General features: G+C 40.2%; 2 protein-coding genes across 5 annotated transcripts in view; one reads left to right on the forward strand and one right to left on the reverse strand.

Moving 5' to 3' along the window:
• GSAP (gamma-secretase activating protein) overlaps positions 1 to 3650 on the forward strand; it is a 109763-nt gene extending 106113 nt beyond the window's left edge. Inside the window, exon 26 of the mRNA XM_075064582.1 lies at positions 2177 to 3650. Within this exon, the coding sequence (XP_074920683.1) occupies positions 2177 to 2268 (92 nt within the window). The 3' untranslated portion in view covers positions 2269 to 3650. The remainder of the gene's footprint in view (positions 1 to 2176) is intronic.
• Position 3651: 1 nt separating this feature from the next.
• Positions 3652 to 18171, reverse strand: part of CCDC146 (coiled-coil domain containing 146) — a 121454-nt gene continuing 106934 nt past the window's right edge. For 2 of the 4 annotated variants that reach the window (XM_032778858.2, XM_075064562.1), the window contains exons 12-17: positions 17925 to 18149; positions 15885 to 16113; positions 8817 to 8945; positions 7853 to 7990; positions 5406 to 5654; positions 3653 to 4324 (exon numbers count right to left, since the gene is read on the reverse strand). In XM_032778858.2, coding sequence (XP_032634749.1) covers positions 4121 to 4324; positions 5406 to 5654; positions 7853 to 7990; positions 8817 to 8945; positions 15885 to 16113; positions 17925 to 18149 — 1174 coding nt within the window. In that variant the 3' untranslated portion in view covers positions 3653 to 4120. Of the gene's footprint in view, positions 4325 to 5405; positions 5736 to 7852; positions 7991 to 8816; positions 8946 to 15884; positions 16114 to 17924; positions 18150 to 18171 lie in introns of those variants that run through there. The other 2 variants (XM_032778855.2, XM_032778862.2) reach the window with 2 other exon arrangements.

The following is an 18171-nucleotide window of genomic DNA, read 5'->3' on the forward strand; positions in this document are numbered from 1 at the left end:
TTGCAATGCCTAGCAGATTTAGGATCCTAAATATAATTTAAAAAGAGATTTACGCACTTAGGAGATTAAATCCCATTGACTGTTTAATCTATTTTAAGGTTTTATACTGGTGCCCATTTGTATTGTCAACTGAGTGCCTCTAACATAAAATTAATAGAAAAGTCTTCAGTGCATCTTGTAGAGTCTGTGAGTCTCCTCCCTGTGGGATATGTTTTGTTTATGTCCCAGTAAAAAGCTGACTGGTGCTGACAGCTTTGAAAGGGGTCAGCATAGTCTGCTACAATCTGGAAAGTAGCCAAGGTTAAATGTTAATCAAATCCACAATTACTATGACAGTTTCCCCCCTAAATTACATTGCTTTGGATTTCATGTAACTGTATTATGAAACTGACAATACCAGGGCCACTTTCTATAAATCCTTCTTCAATTTACATTGAAGCAAAACTTCCAGTGATTTAAGAGTTTTGTCTGTGTAAAATCTTCAGGATTTGACCCAGTGTCCTGAGATAAAAGTGGCTGACAGATTCAGTCATATAACCTGATACTATATTGATACAGACTTTAAAGGTTTTATGAGTCTGTTTAAAAAAAACCCCATAGAAGTCAATAGTAAGGCTCCCATTAGCTTCAGTGGACTCTGGATCAGACCTTATGGGCTAGATTCACAAAGGTACTTGGGCATCTAGAGAGGTAGTTAGTCACTTAAGCCCAACATTTTGGCTCCATTCACATGTGCAAAATCACTTCTCAGCTGTCACCTAACCCTGTAGGTGATTAAATCCCCATAGGTACCTAAATTCTATGCTTGGGCATGCTCAAAGCCACCTAAGTTCTGATACTGCCCAACAGCCAATGAGCTGCTTGAAGCCTATGCTCAGACCAAAGCCCCAGCAGGATTCTCAAACAAGGTGTTTTCCTGCCTACCTTTCCGGTGCAGCCCAGTGCTCAGAGTGCACCTCTAGGGTCAGGCACACACAAAAGACAGCCAGGGGCAAGCAGGTTGGGAATTTTTCAGGGGTGTTCCAGATTCAGATTCTTGCTCTGTTAGATTTGGAGCTGGGATCTGAACCCCGTTTTCCTACATGCTGGGTAAGTCCCAACCACCAGGTTATAAGGGATTCTGGGATGGGTGTCTCTCACTCTTATTTGGAGCTGTTTCATTTTTGTATAAATAAATATTACTGGAGCAGGGACTTTAACCTAACTCTCCCACATCCTAGGCAAGTGCCCTAATCACAAGGCTGTGGAGTCACTCTTTCTCTCTCTGCCCAGTGAATATTTAAATATTTATACTAAGTGGACTACCTCTCAGAAGAGAGATGGAGAGAGGTCCACCCCAGAATACCTAATAGCCTAGTGATTGGGGCACTTATCTGGGATGTGGGGGACCCACATTCAAATCCCTGCTCTGCCTGCTTCGGAGCAGGAAGTTGAACCCAGGTCTCCTACATCCTAGGTGAATACCCTAAGTACTGGGTATAGTGAGGTAGGTGGGTGTGTCTGCCTTTTTCCAAGAAAGGGCTGACCTGACTTAGGCACCTAATTCCAAGAAAGGGTTCACAGCTGAGATACCTAAATGGAGGGAAACCTCTCCCTATGGCTTATCAATCAGGTGTGTAAAGCCGAGATCAATGGGAGTCAGCTGCCAACGTGCCTTTGTGGATCCAGGCCCTAAGCCCCCACCCCTTTTTCTCTGCATTTCTCTCCCTACTTCCTTAGGTGGCTCCCTACTCAGCATGCTGGATTCTGAGAATCTCTTTCTTTGGCATTGAACTCTTTCCATGTACTGAATGAGGAGCTGGGGCACCGAACTTGGAGCTGAGAATTCCAGTAGTAAGCAGCATGCCTATTAGTGAGACATTATAATGCTTAAGAACCTTGGTGAATCTTGCTTAAGAACCCTGGGTCCTTATAAGAAATATTTTTGTCTTTATGAAAAAAACTAGGGGCCAAAACTTTTAAAAACTGAGGGCTTGAATTTCAGAGATGCTGAGGATCCAAGTGAAATCAATGAAAACTGCAGGAGGAGGGCTCCACATCTATGAAAATACATTTTAATCCTAACTTTGGGTACCCCATATTGAAAATGTTGGTCATGGCGTCCTGGGGATTGAAAGTATTGCTGCAGAAGAACATTTATTGTGTAAATGCTGATGTTCTCAATGTACTTTTCCAGGTCTGAATCCATTTGAGGAAGAAGACAATGTGAATGCAAAATTTGTAGAGGAAACAGCACTGAAACACACCATGATGCTTTTAGGCCTGTAGTACTGCTAAAATATATTGGGTTACTTCAAAAAGCATGTCAGTCTTGCTACATATATCACCATTTCAACAAGCATATTTGCAACTAAAATTCCAGGGTTTAATACTTCTCAAAAATTGTTAATATTTATAAAACAAATGTCATATTAAAGGCTCCCAGTTTTCAGTTGCAACCATTAACTAGTAAAAGGCTGCCCGAAATAATATATGCTCCACTCTACTCATGCATGTATTGAGGAGGGACTAGACTGAAATTGCAGACTTGCTAGTAAATACAAGGAAGATGAAGGATTGGAGCTGATGCAGACCCTGCTCTCCAGCTAAATAAGTTTTTATTATTAGTTTTACACTATGGAATGGCTGAACAGGAGTAGGTGTAGAAAGTTTCAGAATATGGTTGGAAAAGTTTCTTTAGAATTTTTTTTTTATTCTAATACTACTCTTACAGGCAAGACATTCTTAAAAAAGAACAGACCAATTACATTGTGAAATAATGAGGAATTGGCAGCTGTCATTGCACTGATGTATAAAGGATTCTTTGAGATTGCGTAGTATAGGCTAGAGGCAACAAATGTGGAGTAACTCTTTGTATATAATGTATTAATAAAGATGTATAAATTCCTCATACAGACGGTACATCTCTTTACAGTACTGCCCCCATGCCTTTGGAGTTGGGTTTTAATATATTTACTCTCTGTAATGTGTATAAGAACCTTTCCTGATGTTTATGATGTACTGTACAATACAGCAGGAGAAGAAAGCTTCTTTGGAAGCTTATCTTTACAGTGGCTTTGATGAACTGTATTTAATTCTGCCCCTATGACTTTTAATGTTTTTAGATCAAGTGTTTGATTTTTTTTAAAATTGCTACAGATTTTTTTCCCTTCAGTTCCCAGCTATATTTATACAGAACTGACCTAGCCTATTTATTTTTTTAGCTGTGAGCTATAACAGCGATTTAAAAAAAGTAGTGCTTTGGTACCAAACAGGGAAAATTTGTGAACTTCAGACATGCTGAATTAGCATGGAAAAGATGTACTTCCATTTACTGGGTAAAAAAGTGTGCCCAAGTTTCAGAAGTAGAAACTAGAATGAATTTGATGTTACTTTTTTTTTTCTTTTTAATTCCAGTATGTTCCTCTAGCTCTCTGTATAACTACCTTTGTTATCCTTTCTCAGCATAGTTTCAAAGACGGGAGTATGGTCCCAAACTTGTGTACCTATTTTTTGGTGTTGAATGAGAGAGATTCAGCTCCCAGAAACAGGGCCCTTCTTACACTTTACTTCTCAGTATGCAAGAGCATTCACCCTTTCTTCCCCTCTTGCACCTTCTCAATAATGGGACTTGTTCCCTCTACTACGGTTGCCATCAGTAATAAAGGAGGATTAGCTTTCTCACTGGTCTGTAGTGAGAGAGAAGCCATTTTTTTATTTAAACAGACATGTCTGGCAATTATCTTCAGTCCAAACTGCTCCCCATATTGATTTATTTGTATAATGAATAAGGTCATAGTTCAATTATGTTAATATTAAAAAATGCTACAAAATCTTCTTCTTTATTGTACCTGTTTGTACTTTATAAGCATTTATTAACAAGTTAAAAACCAATTTTGATTATTGTTCACTCCTCTAAACATTTCAAAACACTGCTATGTTTTGCATACTGAACCCCCATTAGCTGCAGGGACTATTTAGCTATACTGTACTGTCTGCTTTAAAAATATTTTGTTTACAGTGTGAATATTTTGGCAAACTGCTAGCAAACATTTAAAAACATTTACAATATTGAGCTGTTGGCTTTGCATATTCAATTGCTACTACTGGACTTATGATTTAGATGGAACAGATCACTTGTTCAGATTTCAATTGGCTTTACAATAGGTTTTCTTATGTGTCTCATATTTGAACCAGGTTCAGTTGGTTTGAAAGGAGCCAAAGCACCATAGGGACGTGGCAAAGGGAGAACATTTTCATCGTCTGGGATGTATGCATTGGGGCGCTGCTCCGCTGTTGTATAGATACTGTTTGGCAAGGCATACTGTTCCTCTTCTGCAGCACGCTGTGAAGAAACACATTTTTAATCTCATAGAACACTGACAGACCATTGCACAAGTCATTGTGAAGACAGTACTTAGAACTCCATTTACCACTTCTCAGCCATAGATCAAAGCACTTTACAAAGAATACTACTGTGCTAATATCCCCATTTTTACAAACGAGGAAATTGAAGTACAGAATATTGAAGTGGCTGTCATAACATGCGGGAAACTGCTAACTCCACAGAAGTGTCTAATTCCAAAGCAGTTTTGTTGGGGAAACCTTCCTTGGCCTCAAGGCAGCATATTCTTTAAATGGGTGCACTGTGCACACTCCTTCTTGCTCAGGAAGCTTTTGCCAGAGAGAGGTGGAAAGCCCATGGCCTGCCTTCATCCAGCCCTTAGGGAGGCTAGTGCTGTCAGGAGTGCTATAAATACTCTACTGAAATTGTACTTTGGCCCTGCCTGGTGAGCCAGAGGTTGAGGGAACCTCATACAAACAGGACATCTTTTTATAATACTGCCCCTACTTAGTGTGAACTCTTCCTCTAGAGATCACTGGTTGTCCCAATTGGTTTTAAGGAGGCAAGCTGCCTATTAAGGAACTTGTAACATTTTCCTATGTGCTCTTCCTGCCCACTGCCATCTAGCAATCTAATCTCCCTTTGTCTCTGCCAGTCTAGCATCTACAAGCTCCTAAGAAAAAAGATTGGGTTAGTTTCTTCCTTTGCGCTATTATTCTGAAACTGAATCCTCAGTATATTATCAAAATAATTACAATAATTACCATCAAAATAATTACAATGTTTAAACTGCCACATACAGCTTCCTTTTAGCACTAGACACCAGCTAACCAACTGGTGACTCTTCATTGTATACAGTATGCAGGACTTCTGTTGTGACTCTCCACAAAGCAGCTTGGCAATAAGCTCTTCCACGAGCATAGGTCAAGTCTTGCCCTATTCTTCAAGAAGACTCCCCTCCCCCAAACCATGGAGGGTGGGAGATGGCCAACAGAAGCCACACAGCAAAGCCCTTTAAAAAAATAAATCATCTGGAACAATGTGAATGAATCTCAAATTGCACCATATGACAAAAGCCTACCTTTTCTCTGGCTTCAGCTGCTGCTTTATGCATCTCCTCATTGCGCAATACCTTCAGCCACTCAATCTCTGTTTCTTTAGGAGGAGGGAGACCTTTCTCTATCCTTGATGAGACAGTCAGCAAAAATTGTTCTTTGTCCCTCATTTCCTGTTGCAGTTTAATGGTAATTGCTTGCTTCATGGATAACTCCGCAATAAGAGCCATCATCTTTTGGGTTTTGTCTTTTATTTTCTGCTGTAGTTCATTCATCTGGAATCAATAACATTAATTCAACTTTAACCAGGTCTTCTCTTTACATACACACTTGAGAACCAATCTTGCATTCAGGATCTGTATTTTCAGAGAATTAATGGAAAAACTTTTTCATCAACGCAGCATATAGTAAGAAATACAGAAAATCTATTTGACTTTCTGGATGATGATATAGTTCTTTTATTTGTACAATACATATTAATCATTTCAAAAGCCAGTAAAGTCAGATAAATATAGTACATGAGCTAATGCACATGTTGTTCATCCTCTATTTCTTTTTCTGTTGAATTGGAAAGGAAAACTATCTACATTAACCCTATTAGTTATCACTTTCAGTGTTAGTACTGCTAAGCCATACTGTTATTTTGGCCTAGTCTTTAAAAAACTAATGTTCACATTTGTGTGTGTACAAATAACAACCCACTTATTTGTGAATTTACATGCACATTGTGTTCAGTTACACATGCATTTAAAACTCTAATATTTATTTGTTGTTTACACATTTGCAAATACAATATATAGAAGTGGGGGGGGGGGGCAGAAAAAGTCTCAGAAAAGTTTTCACATAAGGGACCTATGAAATCCCCCCCAAAATTTGTGTGTCCAGCTGATGAGCCAAGAACATAATGTAGAATTTTTGTGAAACTGTCATTGTCCCGAGGGAGCATAAAATATACGCTAGGGGTTCGGTACTGGATGGAGAAAAAGTTCACCTTAACTGTCTATTTTTAAAAGCATGGTTCTAAATTTAAAAATAAATGTCACATTCCTAGTCACCCAGTCTGTTCCTTGTGTCCATTCAGAGCCATACCAACTGGCTTTCAGTAGAAAACATTGTACTCACTGTTTTACTCCTGTTCGCATGGCAGAACCAACCCAGCTATTAAAAAGGCAGGCCTGGGATGAAATCCTGGTTCCACTGAAGTCAATAGCAAAACTTTTTAACTTCATAGTGCAGGATTTCATCCTGGAAGCTGTTCCACACTGTGCAGAGTGAACAGCATTGTATACCAAATTGTATTCACTTATGCCTGCATGAGCCCAGTGAAGGCAACTGGAGGTATAATGTCGAGACAATGGGGTTGTACAAAGGTAACATTTCTGCAGGTCAGTTAGGCTCTTGCTGGTGATGATGCACAAGAACGAACCCCAACTTGATTCCTAGCAGGTATGGTGGTTAGAAACAGCATCTGTTCACTTTTAAGTGACCATATGTGACAGGGAATTACTGAAAGAGGAAAAAACTCGATGCCGTTTTCATCCACAATATCCTTTTCTACAGTCACTTCTCAGAGTAGAACCACACTTTAAACAAACATAAGTTAGCAGCAGCCATGTTAAATGTTCCTGTAGAAAACAACTTAAACATGTTTGTTGCTGTAGTGGTCGTTCTTATTTATCTGGATCTGTTCAAGCTCCAACCCTAATACCTGGAAAGAAAACAAGACTGGGCCAGATTTTCTTCATTCACTTCAGTTTTCTTCTGTCTTTGGTTGGGTCTTTTCACCTCACTTGTTATCAGTGTCTCTCTTCTGACAGTTCTTTTTCATTAACAAACCTCTTAATTTGGGTTTTCTTTTCTAAGAGCCTCCTTTATCTTTTCAAAATATTAGCTCTATGAAGCAGGTGGAAATAAATGTGATAAACATAAGAAAATATGATTGATTTGAGAATTTTCTTTAATGCACAGGTGTGTGGTTATCTCAGCCTTAGTGTGTAAGAAAAACCTGGCTCAATGTACCGATATCTCCTTTCAGATTGCAGAGTATGGAGCCTGTCTGTGTTTTTCCTGTTATTGAGCAGGTCCATATAGTTGTTTGAAATGATTGGTTGGAGCATTCGTTCAAAAAGGAAACTACCTTCAACATTTTGCTTAGCTACTAAGCTCCCAACCTCAGAAATAATTCATTGTACACATAAATAAAAGGTAAAGAAAACGATCACAGCACAGCTTTCAGAGATTTCAAGTAAATACACAGTATTTCACTTATTTACAACTATAGCTGTCATCTGCAGACAGCTGTATGCAGCAACTATAAATAGTTGCCTGTAATGTCCCATGAATCATTGTAAGTACAGTAAAAGTTTGTATAAAAGTCATCCTAGTTCTCACTTCCACAAATAAAATACATCAGCAGTTTTAGTTACATACATTTAGTGATTCCTGGACACAAAGAGTTTGATCTGATACTTACCCGTTTTGCTAATATCAGCGTGTCTTCCTTCCCATTCTCTGTCTTGGTACAGAGTCTATCTGTTAGCCGGGAAACTTGCTCATAGATGAAGTCCTTCTCCAACAATTTCTCCTCCTTTTGTACCAGCTGTATTTCTAACTATAATGAGAACAAACCCATACAGAACGGTGCTCACAAACACTTTGCAATAGATACATTTGTACAGACTTGACAACTTTTTCAAATTGTGTAAATAAATAGTAACAGCATAAATAACCACTTCAAAATGAATCCTTTCCTGAATGACCAAGACTACAGCGCAAGCTCTGTGCTGAGAGTTGGAGTTAATTTAGTTTCTGTATTACTGCTTTTATTTAAAACAAAAGGAACTTTCTAGCTCCTTGTGGTTGTAGAGAGAAATCTGAAAAATATAAGTTCTGAAGGCTCAAAAACCAGAAAGCAACTAAAAAGAATTCAAAATATACATTTTTATAAAAAAGTCTCATGCGTTTTAAGCCTCTTTTTTTTTTTTTTTTTGTTATTGGAGACCTGACTTAGGATTTAGAGTGTTTGGGGTTGGCAATACTGGACACATGTGGACTCACATTAATGCCACTGTGTTCTGCCGTGACTGTATTCCAATGCAGAGCTGCTCCTCACAGCTTTCACATCTGTGTGCTGTGCTGTGCTGTGCTGCAGTGCCCACAAGCCCAGCTCAAAGATTTTTTTTTTTAACTCTTCATGTAGAAGTTTCATAAGAAATGAAAGAAAAGACTGTTTGCATTGTCAAGGGCAATGGTTCTCAATTTATTCACCATTGTGGGCTGCATATGCAGCTCTCTCTGTTATATGTGGGCTGCATCTACACAATATATATATACTATCTATATGGCCCAGATGATGTCACATGGGCTGCAGGTTGAGAACTACAGCTCTAGGGTAATCCAGCCATGTATTGTGATAAATTCTATCAGACGTGTGGTACCTCTTCAATCTTTTTGAACAGTTCAGGTAGTGATGGGTCCTTCCCTTCCAGGACTCGCTTTCTGTTCTTCCCCTCAGGATCAGCGAAGTGTTTCTCCAGACTTTTAATTCTGTCCTTGCACTGAGAATACTACCAAACAAGAACATATAACTGCCAGGTTTGAGGTGGTTTAAAACAATCAGTTTGGTGAGTAAACAAGTAAGTCATTATTGATACATGATAAACGAAATAGCCAATCACAGATGAGAAAGATTAAATGATCTCATCTCATGAATTACACTGAGTGATGCTTTGGTCCAATTTTGGCTGATTTATAAACTAAGAACCCTACTGAAGTTAATGAGTGGGTATAGGATAGATTGGCAGGGCACTATTAGCCTTATTTGTGTTTTATCACAGATTAACACAGGCCACCCCAACAGCTATTCCCATTTCAAACCCATCTTCAAATACTTGTTCATCTGAGGCCTTTCTCACACACAACAAAGTGACCTGGGATTTTTCTACTGGTAAAGCATGCCTCTGGAATGTCAGAGTGCATGACACCAGCCATTTGAGTGATGAGATACTCCTGCAACTCTAGTGTACTCATCGGGAGGGTTGGAAAAAGGCTGCCTCCTTTGACACCAAGTCCAGCTAGCTGGGGCAGTTGGAGGAAAGGCAAGTTTTCCTGCTTGGAGTGGCCGAGGGCTCGATAACACATCCCTTGAGAGCACAGAGGATGGAAAGAAGGTAGAAGGGGAGGCTGCTGTGGGATTACTAGAGTGAGAATTTTCTTTAGGAGAGGACACCATGGCTCTCAGGCAAACCCTGGAAAGATGGAAACTCTCATCCCTTCACCAGAAAGTGGGGGTTTCGTTTCCCTCTTTATCCCCAGACCATTTTTCAAATCATGCGAATACACTGTATTTTCAGTGCATTAGTCACTCTGTATCCAGCAGATGGGGACTAGCTCAACAGCCCTGTGTCTGAGACCAACTACCTTGTTCTCCTTGGCCTGTGCCAGGAGTGAGACTAGGGACTAGTCATAGACAATACAAAATACAACAAAGCAAGTATAAGTGCCACTGCTGAGGCCAAGGATCCACAGCCATGTTGCTGAGCCCAGCTTCTTCTTCTGGCCCCTGCTGCTTGTTGTCTGCTACTGGCACCTGCATTACTCAGAGCAGAGAGAGAAAAATGCCTGAGAGGCTGTACTTGTGGAAACCCAGTAACAGAAATTACCCAGAAAGCAAAGAGGCAAAAAAAAGTTGAAGAGCAAAAATAAAAATGAGACACTGACGCTAGTGATGTTGCTATTAATGCTGACAAGTTGTACAGCAGGTCACATCTTTAGCTCCTTAAACACTGTCCGGCTCCTGGCCAAGAGGGACAACACAGATTCCGACTTCTCATTTCTTTGGCTTAGCTTTCCCAGTCAATAAGTTACATGCATGCACGCACGCAAAGAAACAAAACCCTGTAAACTCACCAAGCTAGTGCTGCTAAAGGTTGAACAGAGCCCCTGTGAGCTCAATTTTTGAATATTGGAAGGCATTCAGATTCTACGGTAATGGAAGGCAATAAATGGAGCTAGCTGAAACACAGGCCAGGACAAGTGACACAGGCTGGGGCTGGGGGGAGGGTGTTGACAGGGGACACAAGACAGTGACAAGGGACAAAGAGGGGACCTGGCAGCAGGGGCATATGATTAGGGAACAGGAGTAAAGTCCAGCAGAAGGTAGAGTTCAGTGTAGGGGAAAAGCTGAAAGAAATAGGAAGGGCTCTGGCACTGGTATCTGTGGGAGCTGAGGAGTCTGCCCAAAGAGATTTCTGTGGGATTATGAGAGGAGGATGCTGGGGAGAACACATTCCCTCATACAAATTCAGAGGCAATAGGTAGATGGTGGCATGCCAATTTTTGTGTGCATTTTGTGTACTCTTCAGGTTAACTTTTCCATCTGGCATGCACATGGGGACGCACGGGGGGCTCCTAATGAGAGTTTTAAAAAAGCAGATCACAGACAAAAAAGACAAGTGATTAATTTTTCTAAATCTCATGATTTTTAAGCCAATCTCTTGATTCTTTTTAGTCTACCTCTTGATGTTTGAACTTGCAGGATTGGCAATACAGTGTTAGTGTTAGTCCATTTTTGCAACATGACATGTTTGATATATCTACAGTAAGCTATCACAGGTTAATCTGTTGGGCTATTAATCTTTCAGCACTAACATAAACATGATTCAAATAATTATGTCTAAAGACGATTCACATACTCTCAGGTGAAAAATTACTAGGGAGATAGCTGTCTTTGGCTCTTTCAGCCACAATGGTTTACCATAAATGAAGAAATATTTAGGCCTAACCCCAGGGATAGGTTCACTGGAGGTTCAGTGCTGACCATGTGTTTTTTGATATGTAGAAATGCAAACACAGATCTGTGAGAGCTGATAGATGTGATGCTATGATAATGATACCAAATATCAGAGGGTAGCCGTGTTAGTCTGTATCCACAAAAACAACGAGGTGTATGGTGGCACTTTAAAGACTAACACATTTATTTGAGCATAAGCTTTCATGGGTAAAAAAACCAACTTCTTCAGATGCATCAATGTGTAAATCTTTAAGGTGCCACCAGACTCCTCATTGTTTTTTTGCTATGATAATGGAAAGTCGCCAGAACATTCAGTTTAAGCACTTCTTTCTTGCAAAAAGGCAGCATTCATCTCTTCCTGTTCCAAGAAGTAGCATCACAGAAAAGAACCTTAAAAAGGCTTGAAAACGTTTAAAAAAGGGAACTAGCCATTAGACAAACAAGTCAAAATGTAAGATTGCAGTCCCTTCATTTGTCCAATCATGTTTTAGTTTCAAACATGTGTCGCCTGGGTTGGACCACAGGGGGATTGAGAAATATTTTTTGATGATAGTTAACTAGAAACATGAGCACAACAATACACTGAGTTTTGCAAAAAAGAAGAATTTAAAAACAAGTCTATGATAAATAATAGGATGTAGGTACAGTTCCAGTTGTATTTCACATCTGGGTCTCAATCCTATAAACCACTCATGTACGCAATCCTTATTGATATTGATGAGACTAGTCATGGGAGTAGAGAGTGCCCACTCAAGAAAGAGTCTGCAGGATTGGGTCTATACTCTATAAATTATGTTTTTGTCACAGGACACACCTACCAACTCAGAACAGACACATTTAGAAAGTTTCCCACTAAACTTAAATATAGACTTACAGGTGTTTTTGAAGTGCAAACATCCCAGATTCTTAAGTATGCATTTAAATGTAATGAGAAAAAGATTTTATAATGTATTCAAAATAAAAATAATAAGCAGCTTAAACAGTATCAATGCAAAGTTTTCATTTTCACAGGTGAAAGAAAATACATATAGCTATATATGAAGGTACTCAACCCAAGGGTACAAAAAATAAATGGCATACATGTAAATAACCATGCTAATGTATTTGCATAACTGTTTGACTATAATCTTTATTTATTTTCTTCACTCGCCTTATATGTCAGTGTCAGCTGTGGGTAAAACTGTTTCTTGTTTCATAGATTTTACATTTTAAGACCAGAAAGGACCATTCGGATGATCTGTTCTGGCCTCTCGCATAAAACAGGCCATAGATTTTCACCCCATCAGGACACTGGATAAATTCTGAGGTTAACACCTTTACCTCTCACTGGTTAGTCCCTCTTTGCTGGCTTAGGAGTGAAGCTGTCTCCTTAAGCACTAAGTGACAGGTTTCAGAGTACATTGGCCAAACCGGACAGTCTCTACGCAAAAGAATAAATGGACACAAATCTGACATCAACAATTATAACATTCAAAAGCCAGTAGGAGAACACTTCAGTCTCCCTGGACACTCAGTAACAGGCTTAAAACTCGCAATTCTTCAATAAAAAACCTTCAAAAACAGACTACAATGAGAAACTGCAGAACTGGAATTAATTTGCAAACTGGACACCATCAAATTAGGCCTAAATAAAGACTGGGATTGGATGGGTCACTGCAAAAACTAATTTCCCCCTGCTGATACTTACACCTTTTTATCAACTCTTTGAAATAGGTCACCTTGATTACACTGAACTCATTAGCACTACAAAAGTGATTTTTCCTCCCTTCTTGTCAACTGTTGAGAATAGCCCACTTCCACCTTAATTGAATTGGCTCATTAACACTGACCTCCCTCCGCAATTGGTAAGGCAACTCCCATCTTTTCATATGCTGTGTATTGATACTTCTCTACTGTATTTTCCGCTCCATGCATCAGATGAAGTGGGTTCTAGCCCACGAAAGCTTATTCCCAAATAAATTTGTTAGTCTCTAAGGTGCCACAAGAACGCCTCGTTGTTTTTGCTTAAGCACTAAGTGGCTCAGCAGGTCTGCACTTTGGACCAATTACCATTTAATGCCAAATATTTCTCATTGATGCATGAAGACGAATTAGTGCTCATGGCTCACTTCAGCCTGCAGAACCAGGCCCTGGATATGCAGTTCCAATTAAAGGTTGTATGGTATTTATACCTTGGGGTAGCCTGGGGTGGAGTCTCACTAGTCCCAGAGTTTTTTGTGTCAGACACATGAACTTCTAAGCATTTCTAGCATTAGATGCCTAACACTTGACATGCTGTTAGTTTCTGATCTCTATTACTAGTAGCTCATCTGGCATTAGACATTAGAACCTACTGAACTCTAATGCTAGAGATCCATGTGGCAAAAGTGGCAGGGGTGAGGAGAGGAGCAAAAGATGGCAGTCAAGCCTGGGAGAATAGTAAAGAGTTGGAATAAAAAGTGGATAGCAAAGGTTGAGAAGTAGAAAGAAGGGAAAAGAGGAAGTAGAAAAGGGGAAGAGAAGATCACAGGCAACAGAAGAAAGAAAAAACAAGAGAAATGAACACTGAAAAGAGATACTTAATATTATTTGTATTATAGAAGCATTTAGCCCCCACCAGAAATCAGGGTCTCGTGCTTGTAAGAGATGGAGCCTATCTCGAAAAATTTACAGTTTAAACAGACAAGACAGACAAAGGGTGGGAGAAAGGACATGTTGCTATTCCTGTCTTACAGATAGGGCACCGAGGCACAGAGAGATTAAGGCTAAGATCTTTAATGGTATTTAGGCTCCTAACTTCCATTAAAATAAATAAATAAAGACCTTGGAGGATCTGGGCCTAAGTGATTTGTCCCAAATCACATAGGAAGTCTGTGGCAGAGCTCCTAAAGCCTAGTCTAGTGCATTAACCATAAAACCATTTTTCCTAGAGACAAGGGACTGGCTCAGTGACTGAATTTGGTTTGGTGTCACTGATTGGATTCAAGGCTGAATCAGTATTAAGGGTCAGATTTGGATTCACTACATTGGGTCAATATCTTGTGCAAATGACTGTTCTTGAAAGACACTTGGTACATCTGAACTGGAAGCACATACTAGAACATTTATGAGTTTGAACCCAGCCAGGGACCAAAGCCCCAGGAACAGATTCAAATCAAGTCCAGAGATTCAAATTCAGCAACCCACCCCAAAATTCTGAGTTTGGATTACAGGTTATAGTTTTCATCCATATCTAGGAGGTACAACAAAACAAACAGAATGTGTCTCACCAGAGACAGTGCCTATTGTCCATCTCAGATTAAGAGTATTGACTCCAGAAGAGCTAACTCTGACATCAGAAAGTGGCAGAAGTAATGAGAGAGTTGGATCAACTGGCCTACAGTAAGAACAAAATTGAGGCATGACCTCTTGCTTTTAAAATTCTGATGACTCACTATTTGCCATTGGTCACTGGAACAATCTCCCACTTGGGAAAATTTCTGAAATGTATCCTGTCATTAATATCATGCTCACTATGCTTCACTGCTTTCTGATTTTATTTTACATGAGAAAATAACCCCCCCTCCCAAAAAAACCCAGCAATAGTCTCCCTTTACATAAACCTTTATGCTTGATAAGAATCACCATGAAGGAGAAGCTACAGGATGTTTACAATTTCTGCTACAGTATCAACCCAAAGTTTCACAACTGACTTTGCTTCAGTTCAGGAAACAACACCTCTGTGTTTTTTCACTGCACATGCCTGACTGACAACCATATCATTTCAAATGTCAGCTGAAAAATCTGTATTTCCTCTGGCTCATTTCCATAGTTTCTCACTCCCTTTATTCATTACGTAACTCTATAACTCAATTAATTACACTACCCCATAAAGTTCTTTGGAGTACAGTTTTATGAAAAACTCTGTACAAAACTGTATTCTCTTAGCTATGCAAGCAATTTTCCTGAAGGAGTAGAGGTAATAGAATAGTGCAGAGCTATCTTACAATGAGTCACAATCTCTAGTGTATGCAACTACTAGCAGCACTGATGCACCATAAATTACAATTCTGTACAGAAGCAAACAGAACACGTATGGAAAAGATTACCATCTGGAGATAAGGTCAGAAGTAAATGAGCCATTTCAGAAAGCAAAGGAAGAATGTCCACAACAATGATGAACACTACAGCTTGTTAATTGTTCAATGTCATTTTGTAATGAGAGCTAAAACGCTCACTGTTTTTTGTATGGAGGAACATGTACATGGATTATATCATAGTAGGCAGCATAGTCTCCAGAGTAGGTTTAAGGTCAAGTATTTTCAGTGAATTGAGCTACTATTTTGCAAAGTGGAAAGGCTGAAGAAGGACACAGACAATACATTTTTGACTAATTTCAGATGGTGCCTGTTTTTACATGATGCCTTATGCCTAGCCTACAGTATAACCATGCTGATGTTTAAAGCAACATTATTTTTATCTTAGGCCCCAACCACTTGAGCAAGTGTGTAAGTTTAATCATGTGAGTTGACTGAAGTCAATAGGACTACTAACTTTCTTAAAGTGACACACATGCTTAAGTGCTTTACTGGATTGGTACCTTAATGTTTTGTCAGTTTGTGTCAACCATACTGTTCACATTGTAACTTTTTGTATGGAATAAATTTAAATTCCCACAACTGAAACAATGTATGTATTTAAAAAAATGAAAATAAAACCAATCCCTCCCAGAAATTAGTTCTCTACTTCTACCTACCTGAATCTGAAGTACCACCAGATCTGCATCCAAGGCATTCTTCATCGGCAGTATTTTCAGGGACAACTCAATCTGTCTCTTTTTCTCAGCTAGCTTCAGGTTCAGAAATCTGATTTTTTCATCCATGACTTGTATCTCAATATTGCCATTTCTATTCATCATCTCCTGAATGTTTATTTTTTCATAGAAAATACATATTTCTTCCTCTCGCTCTATGAGCAAAACACCACTGCAATAGACCCAAAATGAAAAGTTAAAGTCAGGCTGTAAAATTTTCCATTCACATTCAGTGTTAGTTCCATTCAAGAATGTAAGTGGCAGATTTTAGCACTAGCAATAATCTCTGGAAATGTGCACAGATTTCACAAAATCCTTATTTAATCCCTTGCAGTATTATTAACCAGTGACAAAAATGTTCATATTTGTGACAATTAGTGGACATAGAACTGTAAACATAAACTATGTGCTGGTCTCCCAGCATACTTTTTTGACAATTCTATTGCCTTCCATGGAAGTTATTTAAAGAACAGGTTATCTGGCCAGTGATATTCATCTCTTGTGCCATGGTTCTCAAACCATAAGGGTGGGCAAACTTTTTGGCCCAAGGGCCGTATCTGGGTATGGAAATTGTATGGCAGGCCATGAATGCTCATGAAATTGGGGATTGGAGTGCAGGAAGGGGTGAGGGCTCTAGGGTGGGGCCAGAAATTAGGAGCCCCAGGGTGCGGGAAGGGGCTCTGGTCTGGGGCAGTGGGTTGGGGTGTGAGAGGGCTGAGGAGGTGGGGACTCCAGCTGGGGGTGGGGGCTCTGGGATGAGGCTGGGAATGAGGGGTTGGGGGTGCAGAAGGGTGCTCTAGGCTGGGACCAAGGGGCTCAGAGGGCAGGAGGAGGATCAGGGCTATGGTAAGGGGTTAGGGCACAGGAGGGAGTCAGGGGTGTGGGCTCTAGGCAGTGCTAATCTCAAGCAGCTTCCTGAAGCAGCAGCATGTCCCTCCTCCAGCTCCTACACGTAAGGGCAGCCAGGGTGTTCCGCACACTGCCCCGTCCGCAGGGGCTGCCCCTGCAGGTCCCCGGTCCGGTCCCATTGGCCACGGTTCCTGTCCAATGGGAGCTGCGGGGGCGGTGCTTGGGGCAGGGGCAGTGTGCTGAGCCCTTGGCTGCCCCTACACATAGAAGCTGGAGGGGAGACATGTTGCTGCTTCTGGGAGCCATGTGGAGCCACGGCATGGAGCGGGGCAAGCCCTGGACCCAGCTTCCCAGCAGGAGCTTGAGGGCCAGATTAAAACATTTGAAGGGCAGGATGTGGCCCCCGGGCCAAAGTTTTACCACTCCTGTCATACCACATCTGTGCACTTATAAACAAACAGGGTGGGATGATATTAAGCTCTCAGGGGATGCAACAGCCAATACAGTTGTTATTATAGATATTATTCTGTGGGTTGTACAATGTAACCAATGAAGAAATGCCAAAGAACTGTATAATGTAATGCACAAGTTTTTCACCCGCAATGCAGATATTGCCATTCTAGTGAGGCCAAATTCCAGTTATCTAGTGTTCCTGGTTAGAAGGTTTCCTCCTTTTAAATATATTATTGATACAAGGAAACAAACAAAAGTAACTTTGGCTAATGGTAGGCCTGTTCCAGGACTATTTTTAATTTAAAAATTTAAACATAAAACATAAAACTATGGCCAGTTTATATTTATAGGCAACATACAACAGTATCTTCGGCCGAAACACCTGGTCGAAAAGGGACCCTCCCCAACCTGGTGAAAATGAGTAAGTGAATGAGGGTGGGGGACAGTGAGTTACGGAGGGAGGGGGGATGGAGTGTGGTGGGGCCCTGGAGAAGGGGCGGGGCATGGGTGTTTGGTTTTGTATGAGTAGAAAATCGGCAACCCTATCTATAACAATAAACTGCAGATGGATCCTATGAATAAATGGTGTCTTTCATCAAATGCTGTTTACCATTTAAAATAAGTGAAATGTCGTGGAAGTGACACAAGGTGTTTTAGGTGTCAAATTACCCTTTTTCTTACCTCTCATTTCGACGCAAAACAGCCCTTTCATATTTTTTGCGTAGCTGCACCATTTCCTCTTCAATGTGGGTGAGCATATTGGTGAGTCTGTCGACATCCAGTAACTGTTGCTCTCTCTTTTCCTTCATCTCTTGCAGAGTTGCAATAACTTTGCAGACATCACTTTGGATGCTGTCTTTAATTGCAATATTATTTGAATGCTTCAGAAGGTTTTTCTGCAGTTTTCTTTAATAAAAGTGACAGAGAA

Source organism: Chelonoidis abingdonii, chromosome 1, assembly GCF_003597395.2.
Source record: "Chelonoidis abingdonii isolate Lonesome George chromosome 1, CheloAbing_2.0, whole genome shotgun sequence".
In the NCBI taxonomy this organism is placed as follows: Eukaryota; Metazoa; Chordata; order Testudines; family Testudinidae; genus Chelonoidis; species Chelonoidis abingdonii.